At 36.1% G+C, this 12,794-nt stretch overlaps 2 protein-coding genes across 5 annotated transcripts in view; one reads left to right on the top strand and one right to left on the bottom strand.

The window, feature by feature from the left end:
* Positions 1–1,290, top strand: part of ECPAS (Ecm29 proteasome adaptor and scaffold) — a 190,253-nt gene extending 188,963 nt beyond the window's left edge. For all 3 annotated transcript variants that reach the window (XM_074207451.1, XM_074207452.1, XM_074207453.1), the window contains one exon: positions 987–1,290. In XM_074207451.1, the coding sequence (XP_074063552.1) occupies positions 987–1,126 (140 nt within the window). In that variant the 3' untranslated portion in view covers positions 1,127–1,290. The remainder of the gene's footprint in view (positions 1–986) is intronic.
* A 4,757-nt stretch (positions 1,291–6,047) lies between these two features.
* The window catches only part of ABCC6 (ATP binding cassette subfamily C member 6), a 67,492-nt gene continuing 60,745 nt past the window's right edge, over positions 6,048–12,794 (bottom strand). Inside the window, exon 31 of one of the 2 annotated variants that reach the window (XM_074207454.1) lies at positions 6,048–11,208. In XM_074207454.1, the coding sequence (XP_074063555.1) occupies positions 11,100–11,208 (109 nt within the window). In that variant the 3' untranslated portion in view covers positions 6,048–11,099. The remainder of the gene's footprint in view (positions 11,209–12,794) is intronic. The other variant, XM_074207455.1, reaches the window with a different exon arrangement.

Here is a 12,794-nt window from a genome sequence, read left to right on the forward strand (position 1 = left end):
GAACTGCCAGTTTTATGCAGAGCTCATTCCATTTTTCCTCCTTTCCCTTCCCCCCTACCAGTTATCTGTGAAGTGGAATAGCTTCTTTTATATCTCACTAGTAAGTTAGATCCTGGGTATCTTGTCTGTTTTTTCTTTCTTTTTTTTTTTTTTTTTTGGTTCATTATTACACAGTTAAATTTTAGAAACACAGAAGATTTTGATATTACAAATCTTAAAGAATTACATAAATACCTCTTGTTATTGGAGAACTTACCCAATTTAAGCCTAATTTGTAGAACTAATTAGTGTTATTTATGGTTATAAATTTGATTTTTTCTCCTGCATTTATAAAGAATGAAAAAGATCATTTTTACACTGATTCTAGTTATCAGAATTCTTTAAAATTGTTGATGCTTGGGGCAGCCATGTGGAGCAGTTGTTAGAGCACCAGCTCTAGAGTCAGGAGTATCTGAGTTCAAATCCAGCCTCAGACACTTAGCAATTGCCTAGCTGTGTGACCTTGGACAAATTCCTTAACCCTATTGCTTTAAATTAATAAAAATAAAAAAATTGTTGTTGCTCATAGTTCTAGAACAGCATATGAAGTAATTTTCTATGGGAATTTAATGCATAGGAAGCAGCATTCTGTTATTTTTTTGGCTTTTTTTTTTGAAAAGATATGATATGTCATTTAAGAGTAAGAGTTTCATTTATACTATAGGACTGTACCCTAGTATTTTCCACTTACTTTTCAAACTTGGTAGTTTAAATCATTGACATTCTTTAGTGTAACTACTAGAACTAACGCTTTATTGGCTTATGATATGTCAGATTGTTCTAATGTGTATCTGTGGTGATAGAATTTGGTCATTGGTATATTCAAGTACATTTAATTAGATGCTCTTGCCAGAGCATTGTATTTCTCAATTCACCACTTTTCTCTCACATTTCTAATTCTTATTTTTTTTAATAAATACTGATTTTTTCAATTTTTTTGTTTGTAGAGTCTAAACAGTGGGAAACTTTGACACCTGAAAGCAGAGCACAGCTTATTGAGTCTTTAACTACCATGGAGACTGACAGCAGACCTGAGCTGCAAGAGAAAGCATCATCACTGAAGAAAACGCTTGAAAATCTGGAGTAAATTAAGGGAGACAAATTCTCCCATCCTCCAATAACCAAGTGCCATGTAAAACAAAATTGAAAGAAAAAATTCGGTGTTCTCAGAAAACCAAGTGGGGAAAGTAAAGGTTAATCTGTAGCATGCATCATTCCTTGGCCGAAATAAAAACAAAAAAATGCCTTAAATTCTGTTCCCCATTAGCTTTATTTTTACTGTGGTGTTTAAGCAACTTGTCTGAATGTGATCATTGTTTCCTCAGATTTGAAAAGTGGTTGAGGAAATCTTTAGAAAATGCTGTTTGAAGAACTTAAATGGACTAAAGTGTATAGAGTTAGAAAACAGAATATTCCTTTTAGGATTAGCTAAGCATTAGTCTGATCAGCTACAGTCAGATACACTATGACTTTATTCTAAAAGGGTGTCAGTTTTGGCCCTTTTTGAGAAGGAAGGAAAAACAACCAGCCAGCCAGCCAACCAGTTAAACACTAGGTGGATTTGCTGTAGAAAATAGTAATTCTCATGCAGCAAAATGAACTGTAATGGTAAAGAATTATTGGACATAAGAAAGATTGAAGATAGCACATCATTGGAAAATGGGGAGGGGAACCCCTGGTTGTGTGATATGTTGTTTTGGTGGAGAACATTTTTAGTGGCTTTCCATTTTAAATCACTATTAAAGATTTATATTTCAATGGGAGAATTCATTCTCCATGTTCTCCTTCTCTGGTTATCATACCATTGTCTCAGGAGTATGATGTTGAGTGATACTACATTACATTGGTTATTTGGTGAAAAACCAATTTGCCTTGCTTTGAGAGTTTCTTTAATAAACTTAACATGTCAGCAACAGTGTAAAAATATCACCCATCCCTCCAGTGCAAGATTCAATACTTGTGAATTGATTCAGTAATTAATGGTAGAAGAGAGATGATAATTAACTAGATGAGAAATGCTTTACTGTTATGTGTCAGCACTTCTTGGGAGAATTTGGCCATGGCATTTCAGTGGCTGCAACACATACTCTGTTCCCACTCTTATTAATGAAACAAATCACAATAACTTTTTCTATGAATATTTTTCAAACATGATTGAATTTTATATGACTGTAATGTCAACTTCCACATTCATAACCTTGTTTTTCTTTAGAAAAATGGTAATAATTTAGACTTAAATGTGGGGGGGGTTGTTTTTATTTTTCCTGAAAGCAAATTGATCTATATAGCTCATGGACTTTTTAGAGGAAAAAATTACATTACAGAAAAACTCCCCATCTGGGCAGAAATCTCATTTTTTAATATTCTATATAGACAGAATACCAAAACCTATTTCAGCAATTAACATCTCTGGTCTATTCTTGAATTGAAAAGGAGGATTTATAAAATGAAGACCTAAATCAAGTTGGTACTTTATAACAGAAAGTGATAGCTTACTCAACCTTTTTTCCCCAGAAATGTCATAGTTATGAATTTTAAGATGACTGCTTTTTTTTTAAGAAGCCTAGCTGTCTCCATATTAGAACAATCCATTTCTCTTGCTTCCAAGAGAGTGCACATTACATCTTTTTTGGTATACTGTACCTTCACTTTGACTGTTTTGGGGGACCTCTGTGTTTACTCCTCTGCTCTATGATATTAAGTGCCCTCTTTCCATTACATTAAGTGTGCTTTCAGCATACTCTGGCTTGCATTGTTGCTGGGACACTGTTTTCAGGGAAGAGAGGAATGAATGTAGGCTAGGTCAAGTTGATAGAATTGTCAGAGAACAAGTGTATTTAAGCTCAAAATCATGAGTTTGCATTTTTTAGGTGGATAAGCATCATCAAGTTTTATATATCACAAACTTAGTATTTAACATGGGGAAATTCCCTTGGTGCTGAGAGCTGGTGCTAAGACACTTGAACTGCTTAGTGATAGCCTGCTGTATGTTTACATTTATTTTGGCTTACTGAGCACATTTCTAATTTTTACACCTAATGCCTTCATTTCCTGTAGTAGCCAAATCATTTGCACAACATAACACTCAGTCTTGCCTCCCAGAAATGATGAAAAATTTTCATTCAGCTTCTATGTTTGTGTATGTGTGGACAAGAGTGTATGTGGAGTTGGGTATGTATGTATGACTATATATTTCTAAAGGGAACAATGTTAAGGAGAAAACTTGGTTTTGTTGTGAAATTTTGACCCAGGTCAACAAAAATAACAGATGATCCTTGATTTGTAGCATGAACTGGTTGGCACCTCCCTAGGAATGTTCCATGGTTCTGATCTGGCAACATCTGATCAAATTGTTTTAAAAAAACATGTTCCTTTTTTGCTGTGATATTACAGTGCACTAAAGAATCATTTCTGTAAATGTGAAAGGAAAAGATCTACACCCTTGCCTCTGTCCAGAAAAACTGGGAACAGGGATGATAAAATAGTTTCAAATTTTCTTTTTGATGATAAAGAGCAATATGAAATTTTTTAACTGCCTTTTAAATTATTTTATTTAGTCTAGTGTGTGTGCCTATATACACAAAGTCTATCTGCACAACAAAACTGAGACTTTGACTTAATCCCTTCTCCCTCCATCTCAAACTTAATTTGTGAGCTTGATTAAAAAAAAGTGATTAAAAAAATGCGGCCTTGCTAGAGTCTTTCCTCTAAAAGGGCTCGCACTATTGTAAACACTGTACTTTGCCCTCTGCGGGTTTTCCTTGTGCTACTGCTGCAATGTGTCTGCTTGCTTGTGACCCAGGAGTGAAAGGTGAAATTCTGACACCAGCACTCATTCTCATGTGCAAGCTTTTGCTTAAATTGATGTATAGTAAGAAAAGTTTTCTACAAGCAAGGTCTTAGAATTCACTACAAACTGTATGTAGCTATCTAAGCATGTAATGAATTTATTTGAAAGGAAATCCATCCCAATACCAAGAAGGTATAAAATGGTAAATAAAGTTGCATGACCAACTATCCTTCTGAATGTAATGGGTAATTTTTTCCCCTCTTGGAGTATACTCAAGTGACCATCTTTCAAAGCTCTTGGCTTATACTCATTTTGAAAGATTGAATTTGATATGAAAAATAAAGGATTCATTTTTTTATTTTTTTGGGGGGGGTGCAAGGCAGTGGGGTTAACTGACTTGCCCAAGGTCATACAGCTAGGTAATTATTAGGTGTCTGAATTTGTCAATTTTGAAGTTGTCAAATTTGAACCCAGGTACTTTATCCACTGTGCCACCTAGCTTTTCTTAGTATAAAGGATTCAAATAGAAATATTTCAGAGATAAATTGTAAAGGGAAAAAGAAAACGTATACTCAATTTCAAAGTTGATGAATATGATTTTAGAAAAAAAAACTGTCTTTAGGAAAATCAGATTAGAGATCAATTTTGATTCTCTTCCATCAGTTTTTTCATTATGAAGTGTTCGTTCTCATGCCAGATCAGTTTACTTCTCTCCCTCCTTTAAGACATGAGGTTAATTTTTAAATTGATTATTCCAATATTTGTATTCCTTCTGGGCATGTGATGCTTGTTCTGGCTTCAATGATCTTCCTATTTTACCTTTACCACTTGTTTTCCCCAACTGTGACTCAGTTGTTTCTGTACTTTCTGGGTGCTATGTCCATTCTATCTAAAATGATGTATCAACAAGCTAGCAAATTGAATAGAGTTGAAGTTGCCATATCCTCCTGTGGATTTAAAGGATGACCTTTACGGTAAGTAAGTGACTTCATAGTACTTATCCCACCAGAACTAAGGAGATTCATGTTAAAAGAAAATGGATTTGGCAGTATTCACTTTAGCTTTGCTAACTAACCTCTTCTGCCATTCTTTGTACATTGCTTCTATTTTTGAATGGTTGAATAGGAAAAACAACATTAAGCAATTCTCATATAACATCTAATGCAGCGGGGAAGCACATAGCCAGAGGTATATATTTTTAGCTTGGAAAGTCATAGGGATAGTGAGTGGAACCATAGTGGGGTAAATTGACATATTCTTTCCAAGAATCATGGGAATTCTCTGATTATAGTTCCAGAGTTGAAAGAATGAATTTGAAGTTGGAAATGGCAACTAGAGCCTGGTCCTAGAGACTAAAGCAACCACCAGTTAAGTCAGCAGGAACCCCAGGAGGGAGGTTCAGGATGCTCTTTTCTAATCCTTTCCTAGCATTTTTTTATATGGCATAGTAAACCCTTAGTATACACTAATGTTCTCATTACATGAAAGCTGACTTTTGTTAGTTTTTCAGTTTTTCATTTATCAACTCTAATAAAATTAGTCTCCAAATAATATTAGCCTATAAATATAATTTAAAAGTATCAAAATTGAGCTGTTTTCTCAAAGATAAGTTTAGGTTAAAGAAAAAAACAAATCAGTGTGAGTACAATAAGCTAAGGATTGTACGTATTGTAAGGATTAATTTGTTGGCGAAGTGAAAAGCATAAAGATTGGTAAAAATGCTCATTCCCATCTCTCCAAACTATTTTTTGTTTTTTGTTTTTGTTTTTGTTTGTTTTACTAGGTGATGGAGTTAAGTGGTTTGCCCAAGGCCACACAGCTAGGTAATTATTAAGTGTCCCAGCCGGGATTTGAACTCAGGTACTCCTGACTCCAGGGCTGGTGCTCTATCCACTGTACCTCAAAAGTTGTGTTTTTTTTAAATCTTTCACTTTGGTTTTTAAATATAGTCCTTAAAAAAATGAAGTACATGTATTCTCCCCAACATATATATTGCTTAACTAGGGAAATATTCACAATGATTTACATGATAACAAAATACAGTATTCTCATTTTGCTTTTTAAAGAATTGGGGCATAGTTATTTCCATGTCCTCTAACTCCTCAAGTATTAATAAAATAGAATCATAGAAATAATATAAGATTAAGCCAAAAAGATATATACTCTATTTCTTATCCACACAATGCAAAGGAAGTGGCATTGTACTCAATCCAAAAAATCATTTCTACTTTGGAATGCTGTCAGAAAGTAGCATTTAATCACATCATTATATGCAGCTTCTCTTTGATCCGTAGACTCATTTTCAATCTAGCAAGATGATGGTCAGTTTATGGCCTATCCACAAAGGGTCCCATGTAAAGTTCATTATTTCCACCATTTGTTAATGGATAGCTTATTACAGTAGAGCAATAGATTTGATGTGAGAAGAACTGGATTTAAATCCCACTTATGACTACCTTGTATGACCTTGGGAAAGTCACTTCTCTGGACCTCAGTTTCTTCATCTATAAAATGAGAGGAATTGGATTAGATGACCTTTTAAGATATTTTTCCACCTTTAAATATGTGATCCTTTAATTTTGGGATCCTAAATCCTAGGGAAAATGTTGTGACCTTGTTACTTTTACTGTATCATACGGATTTAGAAAGCTAGATTTTTGGACATTGCAATTCATATAGGTACCACCAAGTGAATGTAAGTCAAGCTATACTTTCTTCAATGGTAGGATAATACTAAGTAATAATTAGAGAAATTCTCAAGTAAATATAAAGTCTGATAAGACCACAACTGTTTAGTGATTAAATTACTGTAATTTCAACTTTTTAAAATCTTGCTTGAATGAAAACCTTTAATCTACATTATTTCCTCTGTTAAATCTTTTAAGAAAAAGGGGCGGAGTTCAGCTGCCTGCAACTCCACTGTTCTGCTAACTAAAACTTAAGGAATTCTTCTGTACTGGAAAAGGCAGAGGAAACACTTGCAAGAGGGAGGAATTATGTTTATTTCACATACTATTCTCCTTTTAGAAGTCACAGTCAATATGGAAAGAGAGACCTAAGGCTATTTTGAATTTCTACAAGAATTAACATCATCTACAAGTGGTCAGACAGCCCTTGATGAGCTCCTTTTAGGGGGAAACCTAATTAGAAGCAGCCATCATGGCCCCTCAGAAGTCTTATCTTTTTCAAATTATCAATCCACAGTCCAAATTTACCCCAACTTCAACTTCTCTCCAACTGCCACTGGCTCATTTCCTAATTGAATACCTAAATTCTAAGATAATCATAGTGTATGTCCTATTTTCTTGTAAGTAATGGAAATACATAACTGTTCCAGTAATTAATTCTGGACCCCTATATCAGTTTACAAATTGTAGAACCCTATTTTTCCCCGTAAGATTTTCTTTATCAAACCACTCTCAGCTGTAAATAAATAGCTATAGAATTTTTTAAGTGTAGCAAACACAAGGATTTAAATCTTAAACTTAATTAAAATTCATCTTAATGATCATAGCTTAAGTCACCTCTCAATCAAGTGCAACTGCTCACTTCTCACAGACATGAAAACCATAGTCCTACCATTCAGCTTTCATGATGATAAAGTCTCAGCAATTCTTTTCAGGGTATCTTTTCCACAGGATGAGTTTCTTCATTATCAAGGATGATAATTAACTCAGTCTCTCTTATACTCCAGCCTCTACTTCCTGATCCAGCACTAGGCCTACAGCTTCTTATTTGTGAACATTTTTCGGAACTCAGCCTGGACTCACCTCACCACACATCAGCTTGCCTTGCTATGAATTGGGTGCCCATCCCTTCCCCACTACCCATTTCCCACATTTAGCTCTGGGACCAGAAGTCAAATCTACAGTACCACCTTGGAAAAAATATTTCAAACAATTGTTTTATTACTCCCTGCTCCATCACTGACATCTTTGACCATAATACCAGTCCCTGGTTATTTCTTTTAATGTTTTTTCTCATACTAGATTATAAGTCCTTGAGGGCCTGTCTTGCTTTTTGTATTTTTATCACCAAAACTTGACATACCAGAGTAAGTGCTTAATAAATACTTTTAAAAATTCTTTAGTTCATTTTTTGATTTTTTTTCAACATTTCCATATTAAACATGTTGTGAAAGAAGAACAAAAGGAGAGGAAAAGCCATAAGAAAAAAAAATCATAAATTTCAGTCTGCATTTTCTCCCTGTGAGAGAAAAAACAAATCAGTATGATTCTCCCAACACAAGCCCTTTAGAATGTCTGCTTACTAAGCTGCTGAGAGTAGCTGAATCTATAATTTATCATCTCATAATGTTAATGTGTACAATATTCTGGTTCTGCTCACTTCATTCAGCATCAGTTCATGCAAGTCTTTCCAGGATTTTCTGAAGTGTGCCCACTCATAATTTCTTACAGAACAATAGTACTTTATCATTAATATACCACAATTTTGTTCAACCATTCCTTAACTGATGGGCATCCCCTCAATTTCCAATTCTTAGCCTCCACCAGAAAAGAGCTGCTATAAATATATTTGTACTTGAGTTTATTTTTCTCTTCATTCTTGGAGCTTAGCACAGTGTCTAGCAGATAATAGGCAATGAATAAATGCTTGTTGACAACTTGACTTCTATGTCACACACAATCGCTTTGAGGTATGAGATTTAACTCCAGGTAACAGTTAAAACTTACCAATATTTAATTTCCTTTCTATTAAAGGTGTGGTTAAAACCAAAAAAACCTTAGAAACTGTCAGTGGGGCTTTTGAGTTTCAAGTTACACCAACATATACAAAATAAATACAAAGTGTTTACCTTGGAGGGAGGGCACTTAGCTTATGGGGAGTTCAGGAAAGGTGTCCTAAAAAAGATAGTTCTTAAGTTTTAAAGGAAAAGATGGATTTTTAAAGCTGAAGGGGAAGAGGAATAGCATTTCAGGCATGGAAGTCAACTAGTACAAAGGTTTGGAGATAGAAAATGGGGTATTATGTGGAAGAAATAGCAAGAAAGTTTGGGTGGTACATAGAGTGAAAAAATAGAACAATAAGGCTAGAAAGATAATTTGGGGATACATTGTGATGGGCTTAAAAAGCTAGAGGAATTTTAGAGAAAATAAGAAAACTTGGAGTTTAGGGAGAGTAGTGAAGCAATCAGACCTGAAAGTGAAAAACTACTTTTGGAAGTTTTTCAAACACTCTCTAGTGTAGTGGGGATCCAATTAAAATGCAATTGTGAAATATTTTAACAAAAAATATGGTAAAACAAGTTGCTAGTTCAGTCATTTTTCAGTCACATCTGACTCAACCTCATTTGGGGTTAATTGGCAAAGATAGTGGAATAGCTTGGCATTTCCGACTCATTTTATGGATGAGGAAACAGGCAAGTAGGATTGACTTTCCCAGGGGTCATACAGTGTCAGGCCAGATTTGAACTCAGATAAAATCAACTCCAAAACGTCCTAACTCCAGATTCAGCACTGTCCACTATGCCACCTAGCTACCTCATGCTAAAGCACAATGTTAATTTGTGGTTTTCTAAGTTAGCAGATGATCAACCAAGATCTTCATTTCTAACTGAGTTCATCACCTCTGAGGTAAAGTAGAGTGAGCATAGGTTAGAGGAAAGGAGGTAAAATTAAGAGGTTATTGCAATAATTCAGGTTAAAAAAAATGAGGGTCTGAAGGGTGATGATCATGTAAATTGGAGAGGGGAATTGGATGCCTGAGATGTTGTGAAGATAAAAAAGTCATACTTGGTTTACTACTAACATCAGAAGAAGACAGGAGAATGTTTTTTCTTAGTTATCAGAGTTCTCTATATGGCATTCAAAGCTTAAGGTTAGTCACATCTGAAGCATCAAATCCTCCATTTCCCTTCCAAAATAGTGACCCTATTGTGACATAGGCCAAATGAAGTGTGTCCTATATCCATAGAAGATTTATCTAAAACTGGAAGATCTCAGTGATAATCTGAGCCAATCTCATTTTGTAGATAAGGAAAATGAAACCCTATGAAGTGACCCCTTAGGTACCAGAGTATTAAATGTTAGGTGTAGTTATCTTATCCTGAGCATTTGCGTAGAAACCAGTTGGCCAAACCCTGATGGGACATGAGCAATAGAAGTTTGCAAGAGAAAGTCCTCAGCATTGACCTAGGTCTGTGTAAGGCCATAATCTTGACAGTGAGCCCAAGGTTATCATGGAAGAGCGGTGAAGACTCCAGACCAAGTATGGAACAACAGCAAAAACTCTCAATGGTTTTGGCATTCTAATAGGAGAAAGATGGGGCAGACAATATGGAGTGGTAGGTAGAAGACCTTGGATTCAGGAAAGCTTAGGTCTTGAGTCCTGCTTCTGACATATACTGGCAGTGTGAGGCCTGAGTCAATCATGTAATCTCTTAGTGCCCCCAGACAATTCATTAAGACTAAATAATATAGGAGTTACTGGAGAGCATCAGATTTCCTCAAATGCATACAAATAAAAGTGGAGTGAACATGTATATTATGCTAATACAGATTGATGAATCATGAATGATTTAGGCTACTAAGAGATTAAGTGACATCGATTTTCATTTGACCAATATGTATCAGAAGCAGGATTTGAACTCATCTATTCCTGACTCCATGGTCTGACTTCTACTTATGATGTTGTATCATCTGTGCTTGACTTGCCTTAGGTTTTTGTTTTGTTTTGTTTTGTTTTGCAAGACAAATGGGGTTAAATGGCTTGCCCAAGGCCACACAGCTAGGTAATTATTAAGTGTCTGAGATCAGATTTGAACCCAGGTACTCCTTGACTCCAGGGCTGGTGCTTTATCCACTGTGCCACCTAGCCACACCTTGCCTTAGGTTTTGGAGATAGTGTGTTCTCAGAAGAAATTCTCACCCCCAGCCTTGAGATATCTAAGAAATAAATTCATGGGAGCATCCTGAAAGCACTTTATTCTTAGCACCAATATGGGTGGCAGCAGATTGCAGAAATAAAGTGGGAAGTGTAAACTATATGTTGGTGTTGACTTCCTATTCAGTTGTTCTCTGATATAAAGAATGAACAGTCTAGTGAAATGAATTAATAACCACAGAGCTTTCTTTCTGAATCTCTGGGAAACAAAAATCCAATGGACCCTGAAACAGTTGCCTTTGGAGTCTGGTGCCACTTTACAGAGGGATTCAAATTTAGGTCAAGCTTGAGTTCAACCTGGAATATGGATGGGTAGCCTCTCTGCTCCTTCCATGAAGATGTTATTAGCTGACTTTCTAGAACATGGTCAGAGGAGGCCCGACTCTTCTGCCAATCTGTAGAACAGTCCCCTCTGAGCCAGCAACTGGGCTGGGGTACCAAATTCAACTATTGCTCCATTGTCCATGACTAGAATCCTGGAGGAGGAAATAAAACAAACATACTGTTTACAATGGAACTAAAATTCAAAACCTGGAAACAGTGGAGTCCATAAGAGCTAGTATTTCTTCATTTAAAGTTATGAACTAACAAACTCAATTGACCAGACATTGAGATCACAGAATTTCAGAGCTCTACATTTCCCTAATGATCATTCAACCAGATTCTTGGTATTAGTCCCACAACTTGCTTGGCAGCTTCCAGGAAATTTAAACTTCGGGTTCCAGGGGAGCATGGTTGCAGAACTCAATAGGAATAGGCCATTTCAAGACAGGTGAGTTAATTTTACCCTGCTAATGAAGATCTGTTGCCCAGCACAAGTGGGCACAGTCCCAAACACAAATATTCCTGCTTGAATGAGGACCCAGAGAGGTACAACTACCAATTGTGAAGTCAAAACCCCCTAAACCTGCTGATACTGTAACAAATGAGGTAACTCTGGGAAAGACCTCCAATCTAAAAGGTCAAGGTCTCCCATTGTATCCAGGCCAAACCAGGCATCCATTCCTACAATATCAGGTCCCTGGGTTCAGATGGTTCTAGAAGAGATGGTGAGAATGGTGTCTTTGCACAACAGCCCCTCACTTAAATCCAAATTATTTGCATCATGACATCATTGACTTGATGTCATGGCCATCTTTGAGATTAAAGGACAACTTTCTATTATCCAGAAAAAGAATTTCTACCATAACACTCCCAGCAAACAGATCAAACTGCTTGAAGTCCTCCTAAAAAGGGGGACTCACCACCTCTGGCACCAGCCCTTTCCATTTTTAGATAGCTGTTAGCAAATTCTAAAAACAAGCCTAATTTTGCCTTTTTCTAGCTCTCTACTCTTGTTCCTGGTTCTGATGTTGTTCAGTCATGTCTGCCTCTGTGGAACTCTTGGTAGATATTGGAGTGGTTTCCAGTTTCTTCTCCAGTGGATTAAGGCAAACAGAAGGTAAGTAATTTGCCCAGGGATACTTAGTAAGCATCCAAGACCGGATTTGAACTCAGGTCTTCCTGACTCCAGGCCAAGTACTCTCTCCACAACACCTCACTGCCTCCTTGAGACAAAATAACACAAATATAATCGGTTTACTACATGCCAGCCTTACAGGTATTTGAAGATGCCATAGCTCCTCATCCTCCAGCTTGTTTCTTTTTCCTGGGATAAATATCCTCAGTTCCTTCAATTAATCCTCATTTCATAAATTTGTGGCCCTTTGCCGCTCTAATCATCCCTCTTTAGATGTTCTCCTGCTTATTAGCATCCTTTCTAAAATGCAATGTTTAGAAATGAATACAAAACTCCATTAGTGATCAGACCAGGGCAGATTTTTAGGTGACTGTGACCTCTGTAGTTCTGGAAGTTATGCCCCTCCTGAAGAGATCACACACAACACTGTTGACTAATATTGAATTGGACAGTTCCCTTAAACCATTTAATTTTTTTCAAATGTGCCCTTCTCTTCCTCCTATTTTGTACCTGTGAAAATTGTTTCTTTAATTGCAGAGTAAGAGTTTACATTTATACTCATTAAATTTTATTTTATTACATTCCATCAAATTTTCTAGCTCT

The sequence above is a fragment of the Macrotis lagotis genome, chromosome X (assembly GCF_037893015.1).
Source record: "Macrotis lagotis isolate mMagLag1 chromosome X, bilby.v1.9.chrom.fasta, whole genome shotgun sequence".
Taxonomy (NCBI): Eukaryota; Metazoa; Chordata; class Mammalia; order Peramelemorphia; family Peramelidae; genus Macrotis; species Macrotis lagotis.